A 21633-nucleotide genomic window follows, 5' to 3' on the forward strand; every position below is an offset into this window, starting at 1 on the left:
AGGTGAGCCATCATATGCAACAGGCTTTTTAATAACACTTCACTGTCTTTTTAGTTAGCAGGTATTGCCAGAAACTCAGACATGAGCTGGGACGAGACTCCAAGTTTGTTATGTCATATGCTCAGAGGGAAGAGATGCTGCTTGAAGAAACTTACTCTAACAGTATTATGGAGATGGTCAATTTCACCAATGAGAGCCTAGGTGAAGTGTGTCAATTAGAAGCCCTTTTTGATGATGCAGTTGGGCTAATTAATGAGGATGGAGAGACTATTTATGTCTTTGGCGATGCAGGAATTGGAAAATCTATCTTGCTGCAGAAGATACAAAGCCTGTGGGCCAGAAAACAGTTGGATATAGGGGCCAAATTTTTCTTCCGTTTCCGATGTAGAATGTTTAGTTGCTTTAAGGAAGATGAAGCCATATGTTTGAAAGACTTGCTCTTCAAATATAATTGCTACCCAGACCAGGACCCCGCAGAGGTGTTCCATCACATCTTACAATTCCCTCATACGGTTCTTTTCACGTTTGATGGCTTTGATGAGATCTATTCCAACTTCGATCTGAGTAGTGTTCCTGAGATGTGTTCACCCGATGAACCCATCCACCCCCTGGTGCTGCTGGTAAGCCTACTCAGAGGAAAGCTTCTTAAGGGATCCAAGAAAATTCTTACAGCACGGACGGGAACTGAGATCCAAAGAAACATCATTAGAAAGAAGGTGTTGCTCCGTGGTTTCTCCAGCAGTAACCTGAAGGAATACACTGCCATGTTTTTCAAAGATGAGGGGCAACGAACACTGGTATTGAACCAGCTGGAAGCTAACCCCAATCTCTGCAGTTTGTGCTCAGTGCCTTTATTTTGTTGGATTATCTTTAAATGCTACGAACACTTCCATTCCATGTATGACAGCCACGAACTTCCAGACTGTTCTGTTACATTGACAGATGTGTTTCTGCTAATGGTTGAAGTCCATCTGAACCGGTCTCTGAAAACAAGTTTGCTGAAGAACAACACCAGGAGTCAAGCAGAGATGTTCAAAGCAAGAAAGGAAACTCTTCTAGCCTTGGGTAAAATTGCATACAGAGGGATGGGGAACTCCTTCTTTATCTTCGAGCAGGAGGAGGTCACAGCAGCAAACATCTCTGAAGAAGATTTGCAATTGGGTTTTCTCAGGACAGTTAAAGGTTATACTGGCTTTGACAGTCAGTCCACTTATGAGTTCTTGCACTTAACCCTTCAGTCTTTTTTCACAGCTTTGTTCGTGGTTATTGAAGAGAGAGTGGGCACCAAGGAGTTACTTCAGTTTTTCAATGAATGCTCTTCCACTGAGACTGCCCAGCCTACTTGCCTTCACATCCCTTGGTTGAAGAAACACCTGGCAGGGGAGGATCCATTCCGAAACAACGAACACTTCCATTTTACCAACCTTTTCCTTTGTGGCCTGCTTTCCAGATCCAAGCAGAAGCTCTTCAGGCACTTAGTTTTGCCTGCAGTCATTAAGAGGAAGAGAAAGACACTCATCACATACCTTGGGGAGAGCATGAAATCCCACCTGAAGGGCCTCACTCGGTCCAGGCTCCTCAACTACAATCAGATTCAGGTCCAGCCAAATTTTGTTTGGATGCTGAGGTGCCTTTATGAGACTCAAAGCGAGAAAGTGGGCAAGCTGGCTGCCAAACGCATGCACGCCAATTACATCAAGCTGACATACTGCAATGCCTACTCCGCTGACTGCAGTGCCATTTCCTTTGTCGTGCACCACTTCCAGAAGCGCCTGGCTCTGGATTTGGACAACAACAACATCAATGACTATGGAATAAAACAGCTGCTGCCATGTTTCAGCAAGCTTGCCGTGATCAGGTAGGAGTCTTTATGAGCTGGTTCCTCCTTAGCCTTGGTTCGTTCCACTAACAGCGGGGCTGGAGGAGGTGATCTTGAAAGTGGAGAAACAGGAGAATTCTCGCTGCTGCTGGAAATTAAAGTGCAGTTGGCCTTGAAAGCAGAAATCAAACCCTGGAAATAGACCCACGCAGCATGATTTGGATTAGAGGTTTGACTACCCCCAGCTCTGCCACTTTCAGGTCTTATGAAATATTTGTTCAGTCAGCCACAGGAGCAGGGGCAAGTGAATTTGGAAACTTGAATAGAAAAGGTGGTAAGAAGTCCTTAGAAGCCAGGACTGTTTAAGCCTGTAAGTTTAGTTAGCTCTATCACAAACTTTTTTTCTCAAAAGAGGATTTTTATGGGAGAAAGTGCTTAGGGGAGAAGAAGGGAAACAGAAATTCTTCCTCCTTTATCTGAAGATTGTCTGAGCCTGTCTCTGCCCTTGGACATATAGGGTGAGAGAGAATCTGCCATTCACAGTAACCCATGATCAAACGCTGTGAATGTCTTGCTTTTACATCCTGCCAAGACGTCTGGCTTTCACAGAATAAAAGCTGACATGTAGTACTTTATGAAAGGATGTAGCTGAAGTGTTAGTTGTGGTATTTCCCTGAGGTGATGTGGAGGGAGGACATGAGCTGGTGTGATCGGGGCAAACTAATTCCACCTCTAACATCACAGGCCACATTGTTCCACCTGCTGAGGTTGTGTAATGTAGCCATGCCTTATTTGTCCAAATATTCAGGTGCAGAAAAACAGGAACTTCAAGTTATTTATTTTTTGAAGTTCCTTCAGCCTCATGAGATTTTTATATTTTTTTAATGAATGGATTTATTACTCTTGATTGGCTTTACTCTGCCTTTTTTTTTCCCTCTATAAGTCTTCTAGAACTAGATCAAAGCAAGTGATGCTCGGTGTCTCCAGTAGGCTGCGAATCAGCTGACCTCCCAAAAGAAAGCAATAGGGAAACTTAGGGAAAAAAGCGTAAGTCTGCAAAACAAAACAAAGAAGAAAAGGACAGTCTTTTGTTCTTTGTCTGTATCACACAATCATGCCCTGCACAGTGGGAGCTTAACGCTGTCTGCAGCACCACACCAGACTGTTAGGCACCCACCTTGTTGTCGTTGTGGCTTTTCCCATGTTAGGACTTCTCCTGTCCTACAGAACTTGGTCATTAGAAATGAAAGGTTTCCAAGAGCTTAATGATCCCTTTCAAAGAATCAGTCTGCTCTGATGTGGGGAAATGCCATCCTGATTTCTCCTTTGTGCGAGCGTGTTTCAAAGTGACCACGTTACCAACCAGCAAGAGTCCAGGAGGCTGCTGGTGATAGGAGCTCTCAGCTTCAGAGTTTGTGTAGAAACTAAAGCTGGTCAAAATGTTTTCACTGGGACAGTTCTCCTTAGAAAATGTGATTCGTCAGAATTGGAATGTTTCACAGGAACCTGTCCATTTAGCCACAGTGAAAAAGCTTCAGGAGTTGTTTTTGTTTTGTTTTGTTTTGTTTTAAAAAAAAAAAAAAAGTATTTTCATTCTGTGCGTGACTGACATTGATTTGTTTTGAGTGTAATTGGGACAATAAATTGGAAACATCTAGCATACCTATGGGACTGCAGTTCCATTTCCTGGCCAGAGCTTTTCACAACCTTTATTCAGTGGAGCCTAGAAGTGTTGTGCCTTTCAAGATGTCTGGCTTTAACTAGGTACCCAGAGAGAAGGTTGCAAGAGTGCTCTGGAAAGCTTGTTTTTGCTGGCATCAAGTGGAATTTCTGCAATCACTAAGCACGGGAAGAAGATGAGGTGTTTGTCTCTGGTTTCTGACTTACTGCATTTTATGGTTTTCAGGCCTGTGGACAGCTTCCAGACACCGCCTTGGTGTTTGGGGGCTTTTTGTTTTCTTTTGTTTTTGAAGTGAACCATATAAAAATGAGCTGACATTTCCCTTAATTGCTTTTAATACGTGGTATAAGAACCTATTGAAATGGCAGAGGGAACTGCACAGACCTCCAGTCATTCCTTAACTCATGGGGGATGAACACTTGTAATCTCTTTTCTTTCCTCTCATCCCAGGCTCAGTGTAAATCAAATCACAGATCATGGAGTAAGGATATTATATGAAGAACTCTCCAAGTACAAAATTGTGACTTTCTTGGGGTACGTACCAACTGGGAGCAAAGCACTAGGTATTGATACTAGAAAATAAAACTGCAGTGCTGATAGTGCTGACACAGCATAGGTGGGGTGGGAACCAAAGACACCTCCTTTTTTAACATATAAAGTAACATTTTTTTAAAAACTTTAATTCTTAATCAAGTTAAAGCTGGTAGGCATGTTAGCTCTGGCTTCCCACTCTTGGTTAAGAGGCTACATAAAAATGACTTTTAGAGAAGTGAGCGTGAATACCAAGAATTACCTCCTTCTTCCAGTGCCTTACTGTAAGTACATCTGCTCAGGTATCTGATCTTCACTAATATTTGCAAGGGGATTTTATGACATTTTAAAAAATGAAAATACATTCTTCTGGTGTTTTCTTTTTCTTCAGACTTATGTGGTGTTATTTCTGTACTGACACAGGAATAAAGGGAAGATTTGTTTGCTTGAGGAGATCATGCATTAAAAAAATTGTATAATTTTTTTCCCATGATTTACAGCCTGGTCTCTTGTATTTTATATCTAGCCCTTCACAATATTAACTGCATATCAAAATAGAAATACAAGCAATTGTGCATGTGTACAGAGCCGTACAAAAAAGATAGATGCTCTGTGTGCTTTATAAAACATCCAGGTTGTAAATATTAAAGTAACAGCAGGAATAACCTATTTTTGCCAATGTGATTTTTCTTTAAGCTTATACAACAATCAAATCACTGATGTTGGAGCCAAATATGTTGCGAAACTCATTGAAGAATGCTCAAGCCTTGAATATGTTAAGTAAGTTGGGCTTTTTTTTTCCTTTATACTTATACAGTATAACTTTGATTGCATTTATGTATTTTTTTTACAGTAGTCTAGCAGTGAGTGGCAGCAGGTGAAACTCTTGAATCCACAGTCTTTAGTAAAGATTGCATTGCATTATCAGTGGAATATAGTAGTAGGCAAAAGGGGAGAGCACGAGACCTACTCTTTACTTAAATCCAGTTTGAACACTTGAGTGAGGCTTAAGTGGTGCACAAACCTTGCTGGCCCTTGCAATGGGTGAATTCACTTGCATTTAGCACCAGGCTTCTTTATACCCAGCCTTTTATGGGCCATTGGGGTCATGCTGTGCTAGTGTCATACCTCGACACTGGAATTACCCAAATTCACTTGGTAAGTTGTTTCCTTTAATTCCGGGAACTTCTCCACATAACTGTCTGGCCATGCACAACACTGATTTGACATAAAGGTAAATCATTAACCGATGGTTTAATTATGACCACAGCAGAAAATGAAGGTAACTACAGCAATGCCAGCTGCTGGTATGAAGGTAGCGACCCACAGCCAGGGATTGTTGGGTTCTTGGCATTGTTCTGCCACTAACTTGCTATGAAACCCCACACAGGCCACATACTTCCCACTTGAAATATTTGCAGAATTCTGAAGCCCAAGAACTCTCCAGTTCTCTCACTGCTTTAACAGAATGATTTGTTTACTTAATCTTCTAACTTCCACCAAAAAAGCCTATGGGAAGACAGTTTCTGTCAGGCTACCTAGTAAGCCCAGAGATTGTTTTGGGATAGAATGCATATTCGTGTGCCTGAAGTCAGTCAAACAAACCAGTTTTAATTTATGTAAATTCAGTGGCTTGAGGGGTTTGGAGGGTTGGTTTGTTCTTTACAGTAATGTATATGCAATCGAGACTTGTCTCTTTCTTGAACTGCAGCCATGTGATACTCCCACACAGGCCAAAAAAAGGAAAGGTGTTCCAATAGCACCAGCCACTGACCAGTGCTGCCTTGAGCTCTGCCACCACCTGTAGCCTGTGCTCAGAACAGAAAGACCTGAAGTTATTAGTCTGTGCTTATCTGCTACAGTCTCCTCTCGAGCTACACTACCAAGAAATGCTCTGCTCCCTGTGGCATCATGCTGCATGTAATTCATGTACTCTGCAGCAACAACTGATATTATGAGTTAGATTAAAAACCAGCAGGGAGCCTTGTCTTGGGGATCAGTTCCTAAGCCTCATTTCTGACACACGGAGCACCAAAATCAAGACTCTACCCAGTAATATATCTTACTAGGAGGGCCAACACACAAAATATGTCTTCGTTTAATCGAAGGTCAAATGCCTGCAGTATTTTTTACTCCAGGTTAATCTTTGATAACTGTAACTAGCTTCGAGAGTTAATTAGCCTTAAATGCTTGTATTGCTTCATGAGCTGGTGTTCTAATAGCTGTACTGTTGTAAGCGATGTACCTCATCAGTTCATGTGTTTTGTGCAGAATAGGAGCAAACAAAATAACTAGCGAAGGAGGGAAGTGCCTCGCCCAGGCCATCCAGAAGAGCAAGACAATGTTTGAAATTGGGTAAGTTCAGTGCTTAGGAGGAATGCTCAGGGCTTGGTCTTGGCAAGGAATTTGTAAATCCCTTAGGATTTCTTCTTTCATTCTTACCTTCCCTCCTTCTCCCATTTCCTCTCCCCCTCCAGCTGTAGACCAAACTGGTGAAGAAGCACAGCCACGTTTTCTACTCAGGGCAAACAGGGGCTGCTTTATTGTTCTCCAGTTCACACAATGATTTTCTTCCTGTTCTGTTGAAACCTTAAAGGAGAGACAAACTAAGAAGAAGACAGAATGTAATGATAGCTATTTCCTTTACAGCACTGTAGCTGTTGTAGAAATATTTAGTCATTAAAAAAAAAAAAAAAAAGAAAGAATGGTTTTATGACGATTGGTGATGTACCTAGTTATTGAGTGTCAAGGTTAAGATTGTCAAACATTCTGTGTCAAGTCCTGATAAATTTGTGAGCTCTGAGAATAAAAAGAAACTCCTCATCATCCTTCTGTCCTGGACTTGAAAGCCTCCTGTTAGTGGAGAGAAATCTTAATGTACTCTAAACCTTTGATCCTTGTCCTCTTAGGAGAGATGCTAGACTTGAGGGGTTGATTTTTTCCCTCTGGCAAATCCCGGTTTTTCTTTTCACTCTGCAGGAAAATGTTCTTCTTAGAGTCTAATACTCAAATACATGGGATTAAAACTTTTGTTTGGCCATCAAGAATACCACAGTAACAAAAATGAAAATCAGGTTTGAACAATAAGATTTTGGCCTTTATTTTTGTTGTTCTACAACATTTCACAAGTATAGTTAACAGCAAGCACACTGCTGTTGTCATGCAGATGGGTCTGCTGTGCCTTTGTGCTTGCTGTAATTTCAATGAAAGACTTCTGTTTTCTCCTTTGGAGGAAATAGTCACTCCACAAGGATTTATGATGGCTTGGATAGCCATGTTTAAGCAGGTGTATTCAGCATTTATATGACAAACTGCATTGGGTCTGAAGGACAAGGAAATTCTAGGGAACTTTCTGGAAGTGGCTGTGTTTAGATACCACAAAACTCAATTGATTTTAAGAGCTGCCAACTAATTACCCATCAAGCTGAGTGTAGCTCTGAGTCATCAAGACATGAGCTCTGTAAAAAAAATTGTAACTCAGCAGAGACTCTTTCAAGCCTTAGAATACATGGTGAATTGTCAAAGCCCTTGGTCTGCGTGGAAAGGATTTGACCAGGTATTGCTGCTTAATGTCGATCAGATCTGTGCAGCTTTTACCATATTACCTTCTCTTAGCACTTCCATGTCATCAAGGGTTGCTTTTCCATCAGAAATACCGTTCCTCAGAAGTATGTGGGAGAGTCCCAGGGTCATACAGTGCCTGTGAGATTTTGATCCCTCTCTTGGCAGCTGATGAGAGAGGAGATACCACTTGGGTATAACACTGAAGGAACTGTAACCATTTTACCATATTGTTCTGAAGGAAGGGGGGAGCTTATCGAGCAGTTCACTTCAGAAAGTCACCCCTTTGGGTACAGGTCACTGTGCAGCTGTGCGTGCAGGGAATCCTTCCCAAGGCCTGTACTTTGAGCTGTGTAACAACCAGTCTGTGCCCAACAGGTAACAGGAAAACTGCAGCAGGGGCACCTACAGCAAATGCTGAGCAGGAACATGAAAGGATTTAGGACTTCGTGTATTTGTCACAGCAGCTCACTGTACAGATCACAAGACTCCTTCACCCCACAAGGGTACAGGGCTGCAGAGGGTTTGCCCAGCACAGCAAGATGATCCCAAAAGCATTCGCACTGCAGCAGGCTGTCTCCTAGAGCTGCTTCTGTGCTGTGGCCTTAGGGTAGTGGTGAGTCAGAGAGGCTGATGGCGTGGTGTGCAGGGAGTGGAACATGCCTGGCTCGGTGGGGATGGTTCGTGCCAGGTTTCTTGCAAACCTCAAAGCCTGGGAAGTATTGGTGGGGGGAGGGAAAGGGAGAGAAAAAGAGAGAATGCGATGCTGAGGGGCAGCAGGGCAACACACCTGATATCTCCTGCTTTCCTGTCTTCACTAGGATGTGGGGTAATCAAGTTGGAGACGAAGGTGCAAAGGCGTTCGCAGAGGCCCTGAGGAACCACCCCACGTTAACGAACGTGAGGTAAAACCCCAGCCGAGCCTGGCAGCTCGACATAGCGCTGACTTTCCCACCGCGCTTCGAAGCAGTGACTCTTTCCACCACATGTTAGCTTGGGACGCCATCTGGTATCGTGGTCTTCACTTCGTAACTAACAGGTGCAGGGTGCAAGCAAGAGGCCAGGTTGTTTGAATCAAAAAGCCCTGTGCAGCCATAAAGCAAGTTAAAAATGTTGCAGGGCTGGCATCCTTTCCTCTCTCTGCACCTCCTCTCCTCATGCCGCAGAGTTACTGGCATTTGTGAAGGCACATGGTCAGTGGGTGCCATTTTGATCTGAAAGCGTTAGCAGAAGGATGCACAAGCTGTTGCAGAACCAGGCTCCAAGGGAGCTCGGTGTTAACAGTTGCTGTGGTGAAGATACAGCAGTTCTTACCAAAGTAAGTCTTAGACAATCCACTGTTTGGGTAGAGACTGTGGTGTTTTTAATTCAGGTTCAGCCTGTAATCCAGTGGAGCTGCAACACCACAAAGTCAGTGGCAATGAGATGTGGATCTCACTGGAGTTCAGTAATTAATCTCAAACTAGCCTTCTGGAAGCCCTAGCATGGGTGAAGTTGGCAGCACAGCAGGGAGAAGCCAGCAGTGTACAGACAGCCCCTCCCCTGCCCGACTTTCAGATCCCAGCTGGGGATTTCGAGGTGCATATTGTGGCTGCTGCTGCTGCTGTTTTGGAGTCCCTCCACACAGCTGGAGCACTGGGATCGTGGTGATCCCTTCAATTTGTCTCCCAGTTCCACTGGCCTCTCTGGTGATGGAACAGATGAGGTTTCTTGGTTTCCCCACAAGGTGGCACATGGCACCAGTTTCTTCGCAAATACAGCGCTCGGGGAGTTTGGGGATCTCTTGAGAGCTTATTTCTGCCACTTCAGATCCAGGGATTTCAGAGCTGGTGGCTTGTCCTCCTTTCTGTCAGCTTATAGCTGGGCTTAAAAAATTAAAAGCTGAGCAGGTGCAGTGACCTAGATATATTTAAACTTAAAAGCTATCTGAAATTGCCATCTCCCCCTAATTGCAGAATCCATCCAGATGCATCAGACTTGAAAGCAAACAGTTTGAACCTGAATCAGAGCTGGGTTACACCTGGGATTCTCAGACGGGAACTAATATGCTGATGAACGTGCTTGCAAAAATAAGGAGGGGTAACTGCAAGCTACAGCCACGTTTTGCTGGCACCTGCGCAGGGTGAATCTTCAGCTCTGCAGTGTACTTGCACTGGGGCTCACTTCTTATATTCCACCGGTTAATCTTGGTTCATGATTTAAATGCACAGCTAGCACCAGCTCAATATGGTAGCTTTATGCAAAGGTTAAGAGAAGATAGTTCCTGCTACATCAGCTTACTTCAGCATATTTGCCATTTTTAGGCTCAGTCATGAGGGACTGAGAGTATACAGTCTCAGCGGAAGTTAGCAGGGGCTCATGCTAGCACATATTTGTGCCATTGCCCCACTTCATCCCCTTTCTGCCTTTTTTTTTTCAAGGCCTTGCACTGTTTTCAAGCTCTGGCCTAGCTTCTGAGGATGGAAATGCTTTTTGAACTCTCAAAGCCTGAAGCATAAGTTTTAACTGGATGATTTTGCCAATGTCTATTCAAAGAACGAAGGGCAGACTAAGAAATGTTTGTGGTTTGTAATGGAAAGCATGCATTTACAAGCTCATCTCTCCCTGCACAACAGAAGGTATTGTGTTTAAGAGTCAAAACACACCACTTAAAGGAAAAAGTGCCCAGTTTGTACACGACAAATGCATGTACAAACCTGTGTGCTGCTAAGCACAACTCTCTCCTTGCTAAAAGCCACAGCTCTCAAAATCATCGGCTGCATCTCTGCTGTCAGTCCCTAGAGTGAGTTTGCAGTCACCGACAGCAAACCTTGTGGCCTGTATGACAGACCTGCGATCAGGCAGCAGCCTGTGTTCTGTTCTCACGTGTAAAATTGACAAGACCTGCTGGTTTGCAAAGTGGGTGAGCTTTGGAGCAGCCAAATACTGAACTGGACCACTGAGACACAGATCGTCCAGGATACTCATTAGTGTTTGGCAGTGGCAGGGTCAAGTAATGCTGGCTGTCTCTTAAGCCTTTGTGTCTGTTTACTTCACAGTCTCGCATTCAATGGCATCACGTCAGAGGGAGGCAAAAGTATTGCTGAAGCCATGCAGCACAACAACTCCGTGAAAATATTCTGGTAATCAGTAGTGTGCTCTGCTTCTCCTCTTCCTTCTCCAGAGAAAGCTGCAGCCTAATTTTACTTCCTCTGATCCCATCTGCTCCTCCTCCTCTCCCTTCTCCCATCCCCTGTATCTCACTACCCTTTGGAAGAACGTGGATATGAGTAGCAGATCAGCTTTCCTGCTTGGAGGAGCATTGCTACACTTAGAGTGTTTCTGTGGGAAGCTCGGTGTGTGATGTGGACTCCTTACGTTCCCGTAGGTCTTGGTGTAGTGGTTTAGGATACCCCACTATTTGCACCAAATGTGCTCAGGTGAAGCCAGTCGTAGCTTCACTGCAGTCCTGTGTTGACAGGGGAGCAGACCATACGTTTCACACCGTGGCTTAGGAACTTTTTACAGCTGCAGACCTCAAGCCCATGTCCAGTGAGAGTGCAGAGGCCTATGGGGAAGTTTGAGTTTCCTGATAATCGCCTGAATTACTCAGTGCCGTTCACAGACCCTTTGACAGAGTCTTGTCCAGCCAACTTCCTCTGGCAACTGAAACTGTGCATGCTGGGTTCTGTATGTCACCGGGTAACTGTAGAAAGATTGGTTGGGTTTTGAGTTATGGGAGCAGAAGCCTCTTGTTAGTGTCTCTGCAGACTGCTGCCTGAAAGCAGTGATTTAACCCGTCTGCCTCTGGTTTTGTCATGTCCAGTATTGAGTTCGGGCTTCTCAGTTCCCCTTGTGGCTACCTGCAGTTCTGGTCTGTGCTTATTTCTACTCTCTCCACCTTCCTTTCCCCATCTTCTCTCAATTCTTCATCCTCACAGGTTTTGTACCTCTTCAGTGCTGTCGCTGCCTCTCCACCTTTTTCCACCACAGCTCACGTACTTTTTATTCACCTTAACATCATGAGAAAATATCATTAGATAGATCGTTGCTCCAAGAAGTGATGTGATATTCTTGTCCCTTTTACCCCAGGGCTTCTCTTTAGCATGTCTGTGTGTCCAGACTTCAGAAATTGCTCAGGGCAGGAACAGCACACACCCCTTTGGCTGTCTAAAGCTAAGTCTCAGACGAGCTGGAAAAGCAGGGGGATGAAAAATAACGATAACATCTTAAGTGAACGTTTTCTCTCCTACTTAGGTTGACAAAAAATGAGCTGGATGATGAGGCAGCAATGAGTTTTGCAGAGATGCTGAAGGTCAACAAGAAACTGGTGCACTTATGGTGAGTTACATTCCACAGAGGCACAGGCTCTTTGGCAGTCACTGCATTAAAGCTTCACCTTCCAAGTCTATGTAGGTCACAGTAGGCTTTCTGTGCATGGTCTGGATGCAGCTGACTGGTTGTAGACAGTTTTAATAGAAAGTTAATAAAGCTGTGTCTAGCATCTAGAAACTGCTTTCCTACAGGGAAAAGTTTAAGGTATTTGTGTGTCCTGATAACTTTCGAACTACCAGCTGATTTCATTTATCTTTAGCAGAACATTACTGGCCTCCAACATAAGTTTCAGAAATCTACAAGCAGATAACTAGAATAAAATAACATTATTATAACTCTTGCTATTTTGTCATCACTGTCAAAGTAGCCAGCTCAACTCTTACTCCTCCACCAAGAAGCTACGTGACAGACACATCTCCCATTTGCCTGATGTTTTCTTGTAGGCGCTTTCACTGAGGGAAGACACTCAACCACGAGACACAAACTTCCAGGAAAGCAGAGGTTATGGTTTCTAGCAATCGCAAAGAGACTTGTTAAACTTCTAAGAAAACACAGCATTGGCTGTCCTAATCCAGAGGTTCACAGGAATTTGTCCATGAATGGGGTTGGGCAGATGTGGGCTGTGAAACAAACAGCCATCTATTCATCCCAAGTGGCCAAGAAAATGTAATAGAGTCCCTTTACAGGTTATATAAAATCTTTGCTAACCACCCTTTAGCATTCCTTATATTAATCATAGTTCATGCCCCTTAGGAAGCGTGCTGATTGTCAGAGGGGCTGAGTGCTTGAGGTCTGTTGGGAAAGCAGTAGAAGTCCTGCTGCCCATCACCCTGAAAATAAAAGGGGGGGCGGGAAGGGCTGGATTTCTTTGCGCACAGCTGCAGATACGCTTCACTGGACGGTTCGGTTTGAGTCATGATAAAACTTTCCAAAGCAGACATAGTACTGTAGTACAGTGGCTCAGTGTTGTCAAAGGGTTTCTGCTTGTAGGCAAATTTACCTCCTACCTTATTGGTTATATCAATGAATACCTCCAAAAGGTGGTGACCTATATAGATGGTTGTACTTGAGGCAGGATTAGGTGTTTTTCCAGCAGCTGAAAGAATCTAGTGGATCCCTTTGCATTTTGATTCATTTACAAAGTGCAGGAAGCCCTTTAACGGGAACATCTCCCTGCTTCCGTCCTTCCCTCCATCCCTAAGAGATCATTCAGTTCCTTCTGATTTTCAGCCTCATGAATCTGGGGGATTCATTCAGGTAGCCACATGAAGTAGTACAGCTATGGGGCACACCACGATAGACTGAAAGGTGAGTAGTGAATTAGGACAGGATGATGAGTAGTTTTATACTGGTGTAGGTGAGGGGGCTTTGTTCATTTTTAGTTAGGGTTATGACCAACAGTAGTTAGTAAGGATTACCTACTGCTTCTTCATCTGTGCTGCTCGAAGATCTTTTCTACTTTTTCCCTTAATTTCAGATTTAGCATACTTTATATCTGCTAAGATGACTTCACCTGTTCATACCAGAGCAAAATGCAATGCGTAAGGATCTTGCTGGTCTGATAAACAAGACAGGAAGATTTGGCAAGCTCTGGATCATAGCTGCTAAAACACTGGGCCTACACAGATTCTGTACTCAGAATTTTCTGTACATAACTTAAAAATGCTGCTCACAGTGTTCTTAATAAGAACACAGGGCTAAGTAAGAAGTTAGAGTCCAAATCTCACAATCCTTTACCAGTACCAGAATTCTCAGCAGCAGTCTGTCAGCTATGTCAGCTCAGTACCTACAGAGTGCAGCCACATGCAGGCTTAAAAGGAAGTGATTGATGCTCCGGGCTCTGGTTCTGAAAGTGCATCTGTGGGGCATTTGACCAATGCTGGGTACCATCCTCCTGGATGGAAATCACAACTGCCTTTCTGTGGCAAAACTGACAGCTTTGCTCCGTGATGTCAAGCTGAGCTTAGGTTGTGCATGTGGTGTGAAATAGTTTGCATGCAAGTTTGATATGAAGTGCTTTCTTTTTAGGCTTATCCAGAATCAAATTACAGCCAAAGGGGTGAAGTACCTCAGCGAAGCTCTCAAGGAGAACACGGCTATTAAAGAAGTCTGGTAAAGATCCTCTCCTCAAAGGCTCACTTTGTAAACTTTCTTTCCCTTCAAAAACACATCTGGCATTAACTTTCCAGCCTTAAAAAAATTAAAAAATCAAGCAAGTTTATGTGAGGCAGGGGCTGTAGATCCAGCTGCAGGTTTCAAAGAGGTAAAAAGCCTCTGTCATTGAAACACTTCCCTGCATGTTATGAATGTCAAAAAGTTTTGTGAGTTCCTATCTGTCTGTATCACCGACTCACTGAATGCATGTGTTTGCAGAATTAGGGGCTAAATTTCTAGACAAGTTTGCTTTTCATGATTTTTTTTTCAAACTTCTTAATGTGTTCATGCTTCTTAGGAGTTAAATCCCAAGAAGCAGGAGATGGTTACATTTAATTAGCATTACTAATTTGGTTCATATAATTTGTGCTAGAATTTTTCTTCAGGCAGTGCTCCAGACACCTGAAAAGTGCTAAACTACAAGGAGATTAACTTTTTTGTAAGATTTGCTTGTTTTAGATTAGGTAGGCATCACCCAGTCACGCGTGTGCGTTATAAGGCATAAAGCCAAATACCACATTCCTTCCCTCACCTCAGGGAGCTCGGGAGTCAATAGAGTGGTGCTGGTTTTAGCACTGCTGCTCCTATATTATTGAACCTGAAATTTATTTTTAAAAATACATATTTGTTTTAGTGAAAGGACACTGGATTCTTGATTGGAAAGACAATGACTCACTATCTGACTAGTGGCTTCCCTGGAGATGTGGAAAAGATGCTTTTTTTCAAAGGCCAGCATCAGCTGTCATCTACAAAGGAGGCCTCAATTCCCACTTGAGTCATTCTGAATTTTCAAACCGAAGTCTGTCTTTTGATTCTTGCCTGGATTTTGAGAGGTGTTTGTTAACTCTAATATTTTCATAAATCTTGGTGGTTTAATGGTATTCATCATTTATGAAAACTGCACTTAGCAGGCTGCTTATTTTCAGGGGCATAAACATCAGCGTAGCCAGATTTGAAAATTTTGCCCTAAGTCATTTCAGATTAATAATGTCTGAGTACTTATGGGTTTTCTTCCTTTGCTGTCATGGAAGACACAAAAGGCTGTGAAGACAATACAAATTTCTTTAGCCCACTGCATGGTAAGAACCTTTGTCAGCTCTGTGCTGCTTTTCATAACAGTCCTGTCAACCTGACATTCTGCTCCTAGCAGCGTAGGGTTCTTGTACCCTGATGCTTATGGCCAAGACTTCTCAAAATGAACACACAGAAATCGACCCCCAGTTCTGTCAGCCTTCAGAAGCAATGCAGAAATGCAAGCAGATGGGTAGCCAGCATGCGGGAACAATCAATTTAATGAAATTTAGGTGTTCTGTTTTTCTTTCTGAAGAAGTAGCCTTGCTCCTTGTGTGTGCAGTGGGAGCAGCAGTGCTGCAGCCTGCCCGTTTTAGGCTGTTCCCAAGCACACACCCTTGGGAAGCTCACAGCTCCCACAGCATCGCCGAGTTTTGATTTCTGCTCCAAAACCTTGGAAAAACAGAAGATGGGCACAATCACTGCCTCTCTTTCACATCCCTTTTATTATCCCTCTCCAACAGTTTGAACGGGAACCTGATAAGCCAAGAAGAAGCCAAAGCTTTTGAAAATGAAGAGCGGATCATTTGCTTCTGAGTGAGGACTTTGCCATTTTGACAAGCTTCGTGTTACAAAGACTGCTCCTACACTTGGACTACAGAGTTTATAAAGGCATAAACCAGCAGTACTCGTGGCAGGAGAGAGAGACGTGATTAGCTGCGTTTTTATGAGCAAGCTGCCCTCCCTCGGCTCCATCCCTTACCCTGCTCGCTATTCTTAATCCTTTCGGTGAGTGGGAAGTTGCCTTGGTAAATAATTCATGTCTGTATCCTGCTTTGAAGATGAAACGCAAAGTGCTAACAGACCAAATCGAGGAGCAGGTATATGGATTTGGGTAACTGAGTTTAGATTTATTCTGTACACTGATGTAAATAATCTCTAATTTATTTATACACACGCGTACACGAGAAGGGGTGCAAGATGCCCAGACTCCACAAGCTCACAGTATTATCTGCTTCATAACTGAAAACGATGGTCTTACTGCAAACATAAACTGGCTGTAATAGTTGCATGGAACCGATGCTATCAGCATGAATCCTCTTCTACTGCCTAGAAATGAGGCCTTCATGTTCCCACTGGAAAACAGTAGTTGTAGGCACCATATTTTCTTTTTTTTTTTGATAAATGGATACGTGAGATTCAGGTTACCTTTAATAATCTTTTTTTTTTCCCTATTGAAACCAATAGATGTTCTTTTACACAAGCAGAAAACCTTACTACCATCGCTGCAGAATCATAATACTGGCAGTAAAACACTTTTGCTTAAAATTTCCTGAGGGCTGCATAGAAACTGCCACCTCCTGCTTTCACAGTATTTGTTCTGGGGAGAGGGTCTGGAGATAAATGTGAAAAATTAATTAGCAGGCTGTTCATTGCCTTGGCTCTTGGCCTAGACACTGTGCTGGTGGCAATACACCAATATGAAGTTGCCTAGCTTCAGAGGGGGAGAAAGGACAATTGAAAATCAATTGCGTCAAGTGGAAATCCCTTCTCCCAGCAACATGTAAGCACAAAAAAGCACTGAGATTTGCTTGGAAACTTTTTATCCTATGCGTCAACTAGTGCTAAGCACAAGGCAAGGTGCACGTAGCAATGATAAGGACCAGCAAGACAACACTATCCCCTTCCAAAGTAATTAGCGTTTAGAGAATGTTACTTGAGAAAGCCTTAAAAGAAACCAGTTTACAGAGAAGCAGGGTGCTTGATATTTATTTCTTGGTGCATATTAGGCATTCTTCATAAGGGGAATCTCAAATTCTACCTTATACTGCTTACAAAGAGCCGAAAATGGAAAAGCACGATCCAGCTTCCTTCCTTCTGCCATGCTGTTGTCCCCCTAAAACTTTGAGAAATGATTCTGCAGTTGCTGACTAACCCACAAAATTTCTTGACTAACCAAAAAAAGGCTTTCTCTATAGGTTTTCTCCTTTTCCTGCTTGGTAGCAGACCTTTACCAGTTCTCAGTTATGTCTGCTCTTTCCAGCTCCTTAACATATTTTACAATACTCATAAAGCTTTTCACAAAATAAGCAGTTTAAAGAAAAAAAAAAGATTAAAAACAACCTAGTAATTATTTTTCAGTGACTTTTCGTCCCTGCCCATGCTATCAGCACTGATTTTTTAGATGGAGGCAGGCAGATGAAGCTTTCAGACTGTGCCAGAGGAAAGTCAGTGAATGATTTCTGCACCTGAGCCATTTGTTTACTGAAGCAAAAGGGCACAGTTACATATGAGCTGGATTTCAGTTGCAAAAACATCTGCCAAAACCAGGCCTTTAAAGCTTTCTCAGTCACTTCAACAAATCAGACACCCGTGCACCTCGTCAAAATCTTGTTCCTGGTTTATCTTACGAAGGGAGGAGACACCAGGGCGAGAAGGGCCTTCCCCAGAGCTGTCACTTGCCTGTGTTGGCAGAGTGCTCCCAGTTTGCTCTAATCATTGAATTATTTGCTTGTTTTCTGTGCCAGTCACACCCCCTTGGTTTCAGGGAAGATTTCAGGTTGCAAGAGCTCTTCTGGGCTGGCCCAAAGGTCTGGGTCCAGCTGAGTCTGGCTCTGACAACCGAGAGGTTTCCCAGCACCCTGCTCCCAAGTCGCGTCACAGCTCTGGGATGCTGGGGCTGGCGAAACTGCTCGGGGGCTGCTTGAGTGTCCTACTTTGTTGGCACAGCACTTGGGGCTGCATTTCTTTCTTTGTAGTCTTACCAGACTACTTGCAGGGAGCTCCTGATCAACACTTTTGCGGTTTGCAGCGAGAGCCATGTTTACTGGAACACAGACACAACTGTAACTTTTTAAGACTTGCTTGTAATTTGTGAAGACGTTCTCTGTATGCAGCATTATGTTTTTTTCTGCTTGTCTGCTGTGATAATAAACGGCTTTTTAAAGAACTCCAACAGGCTGCCTGCAAGTTCTTTGGCTTTGCTGAAGCAGCATCAAGCAGACACTTGGCTAGCTCAAGACAGAAACGTGACAGCCTAATTCTGGCTGCCGAAGCCAGCAAAGAGCTGTCACAGCTGGAGAAAGGTGCTCACAAGGGACCGCTGAGGCAGCGAGTGCAGCCTGGTCACAGCACTGAAGGAAACCTCGAGTGACTCAGGGGTACGTACAGCAACTCTGCTGCCAGGCCTGCTGCAGGAGCTCGCTGTGTTTCCACGCACTGCTGGGGTGAACTCCTGCTGGTGGGAGCGTGCACCACGCGCATTTGGCTGGTGTGAGCGGTATGCAAGCACTGGCAGTGATGGGATAATACAGCAGCCCTTGAGAGGTCTGTTGCAACGCCGTGGTTTCACACTCTGGTCACACACCACCAGTGCTTTGGGAAAGGATGAGTCGCTGAGAGTTTCGTGTGCTAGCTGGGTGCTAGAACTGTGTCTCCAGCCATCAGAAGCCATGCTGAGATGGCTCCCATCGCCCTGGCACGGTGCTTACACACCAGGTGTTGTGCTGGCAGGTCCCTGAGCACATGCAAGGGTTTGCAGTGTGCTGGCAGCATGGGGCTGCAGAGTGTGCAGGGGGGGCCCCGGCAGCCCAGCAGAGCTGCTCGCTTGCTCGGCCATGCGTGGAGCCACGGACTTCTCAACTGATAAAACAGTTCTTAGAAGCAAAAAGCGGCAGCTGCACATGAAAGAGTTGAATCTTGCTTCAGAAGGTAGAAACAGAATACCAGGACTGAGCTGGAAGAAAACGGAGGCCAGGCTGGGAGCTGCCTTCTGCACTCCAGGACTCAGATGTGCCATGCAGCAGGGCCCCCACGCACAGCCCTTCCTGCCAGCCCCTAGGGGCCCGAAGGATAACAGAGGGATGGTTTTTGCGCAAGCTGAGCACCACCGGCCAACTGTGTGCAGTGCAGATGAGCCTGGAGTCAGGCATCTTCATGAAGAACGGTGCCCACAACATGGCCACTTCCATCAGCGCAGAGGAGTGACCGCAGACAGGACCAAACCAGCCCTTGCACAGATCCTGTCCCTCTCTGCGGGCTGGCTCTTGTGGAGAAGAGCACCAGAGCTCAAGCCCTAGCAAACCCTTTGCAAACAACTAAATTACACCCCGCCGCTTGTGTCCTGGGCTTCAGCCTGCACACAGGAGGCAGCAACTTAATCAGCTGCGAAAGCCTCATGAGCCGCAGACTTGGAGCTCGTGGACTGGCGCAAATGAAGCCGTCAAGTGTTCATGCCCCTGCTACCTGCCAGCCTCTTTAATCCTGAATTTAGCAGATGTGAATCCTGGCACGGGTGACTTGAAGAGCTTTCCTCCTAACAAGCCACCGGTCCGCTGGGGCAGAGGAGGAGACCCCACTGCAGCATGGCCCAATGGTGGGACTTTCTGGTCGGCGACGGAGCCAGTCTGGGGCAGACAGAGACTTTGTTCCTTTCCTTTTCCTAGCATTTGAAGCCTGCTTAAAGAATCAGCGAGGAAGGGAGGGGAGGAGACAAATGTCTTGGTTAAAATTTAAACGCGTGTTCAAACAAAGAAATCTGTAACCAGGGTGAAAAGGAAAAGCAGGGCAGGAGCCTGACACAGAGTGTGACTCAAAATGCAGGGGGCTGAGCCCGGAGAGGCACCAAGCACCTGCAGCTCCCACCGCACTCAGCTGAGGGCCCTTCCCCAGGCTTTTAACGTCTGCCTCCCCTATTCTCTCGCCTTTATGAGGAGTGAGTCATCTTGCGTCAACCAACCATGGGCTTCATACAATTATTTATTTATGTCAAACCCTCCTCCCTGCCCCCACGCGTCCCTGATCTCATCCCCCTCAGAAAACAGATGCTTTATTAAGCGAGGCCTGGAAAACCCTGTCCCGCTCAGCTTCTGCGAGGGCTGCCCATTGTCCGGGCGTGAGCAGGGTCCTGCTGCGGCCTCACCTTTCTGGATGTGGGCACCTCTCCCCTCAGGGGGCACAGGGCCAGGTCCGTGACCAAGCTGCTGGAGGTGCACGCGGGGCTCTAGCCCACACCCGCTAGGGTACGGACATGGCTCCTCACGGGTAGCCCCGGAAGGAGCACGAGGCCCTTCAGCTCAGGGCATTGAGAATCCCAGGGGAGAGAAAACATCCCTGTTTAGCTCCAGCTGCTGAAGGGGACCCTCCCTGCTCTCTCCCTGCTCCTTGACCTCACGTCTTGCTCCCCTTGCTGCTCCAAGGATGCGGTGTCCAGCAGCGAATGCTGGCCATGCCCGTGTCAGGCCCCGCACACACACAGTGGCTCACAGCAGAGCCATGAGGTGAACGCGATACCAACTGGCTCCACAGATCTATGTTTCAAACCCCAAATCCCGCACCTACCGAAACGGACTCATTTCCAGCGGATTTTCCTGACGTGAGGCCAAGCCCGGCGCTAACTAATTAGCCACTGCTCCCATAATACAGCTCCCGTTTCACATGCCGAAGACAGAGGAGGAAAACATATGAATTACTGGCAGTGAAGGAGAATTCAGGCTTCCCAGAAGGCAATCAGGAGAAAAAAAAGAAAGCTACACTAGGAAGAGATAGGAACATGTTCCTTAGTAACTACATCCAACTGTCTTGCTGCGGACTAGAACAATTCACGCATTAAACCCCTCATCTCCCAAGGAGAGAGCTGCAAGGGTTGTAAACTCTTGCCAGGCTTTAACAAGGGGCTGAGCGACCCCAGCCGCTCCAGAAGGCTGCTCTCACAGGCAGAGCAAAGCGAGGAAGGACAGCCAGCCTCGGAGACATCTTGCCACCATGCTGATGGCCCAGCTGGGAGCAGCACCCGCTGGGTTGAGCTGATGCGCGGCCATATGAAGGTGCTTCCTGCCTGTGGAGTGAACTCCTTTCGTTTTCACCACCCACACATGTAACGCGCTCCAGTTCCGCTCAGAGCGCCCACAGCTTGTCCCCTGACTGGGACTAGGGGGGAATCCAACGCCTCCCCCAGCAGCTCCTCTGCCTTGGGCTCGCTGCTTTCCAGCGGGGGCCACAGGTCCCCGGAGACGTGGAGTAATGATGGGGTCGGGCCTTCAGTGCCCGCAGCTGCCCACCCACCGCACGCAGCGCCGGAGGCAACGCCGACGAGTTGGGTAGCTGCGGTCCCCTTTGGAGGCAATGAGAAAAAAGAGGGGGAGCAGTTTCATGTGTGGTTTGTGTTGGTTTTGAGTTGTGTTGTTTTTTAAGCTGCCCACATGAATTTTCCATCTCCAGACCTGGCTGGTCTTGAAGGCCTCCATGTCTGTGATGAATTGCCGCAGGAGACATCAACCAGCAGGCCGCCAGCTCTGAGCTAGCAGGATGAGGGCCTGCCCTGCAGCAGGCCCCACGAGGGGCAGAGGGGCTCTGACAGCCTTAAGGCTGGCCCCGAGGGTCGAGATCCCCACCTGCAGGGCCTCAGACAGACAGGAGAGCCTGCTGCCCTTCGAGCTGGGTCTACACATTTCTCTTCCTCCATTTTCAGTTTGGCCTGTAGCACAGACACATGGCAGCTCTGCCCCGCCACGGCAGTGCCTCATCCAATACTTTACAACCAAAATCACCTGGAAGTGTGAAG

General features: G+C 45.6%; 1 protein-coding gene across 2 annotated transcripts in view; it reads left to right on the plus strand.

Annotated features, from left to right (window-relative positions):
* The window catches only part of NOD1 (nucleotide binding oligomerization domain containing 1), a 28086-nt gene extending 10019 nt beyond the window's left edge, over positions 1 to 18067 (plus strand). For both annotated transcript variants that reach the window (XM_035549688.2, XM_050708699.1), the window contains exons 4-12: positions 55 to 1858; positions 3951 to 4034; positions 4728 to 4811; positions 6303 to 6386; positions 8414 to 8497; positions 10631 to 10714; positions 11829 to 11912; positions 13935 to 14018; positions 15596 to 18067. In XM_035549688.2, the coding sequence (XP_035405581.1) occupies positions 55 to 1858; positions 3951 to 4034; positions 4728 to 4811; positions 6303 to 6386; positions 8414 to 8497; positions 10631 to 10714; positions 11829 to 11912; positions 13935 to 14018; positions 15596 to 15668 (2465 nt within the window). In that variant the 3' untranslated portion in view covers positions 15669 to 18067. The remainder of the gene's footprint in view (positions 1 to 54; positions 1859 to 3950; positions 4035 to 4727; positions 4812 to 6302; positions 6387 to 8413; positions 8498 to 10630; positions 10715 to 11828; positions 11913 to 13934; positions 14019 to 15595) is intronic.
* Positions 18068 to 21633: the final 3566 nt, after the last annotated feature.

Source organism: Cygnus atratus, chromosome 2 (genome assembly GCF_013377495.2).
Source record: "Cygnus atratus isolate AKBS03 ecotype Queensland, Australia chromosome 2, CAtr_DNAZoo_HiC_assembly, whole genome shotgun sequence".
Classification (NCBI taxonomy): Eukaryota; Metazoa; Chordata; class Aves; order Anseriformes; family Anatidae; genus Cygnus; species Cygnus atratus.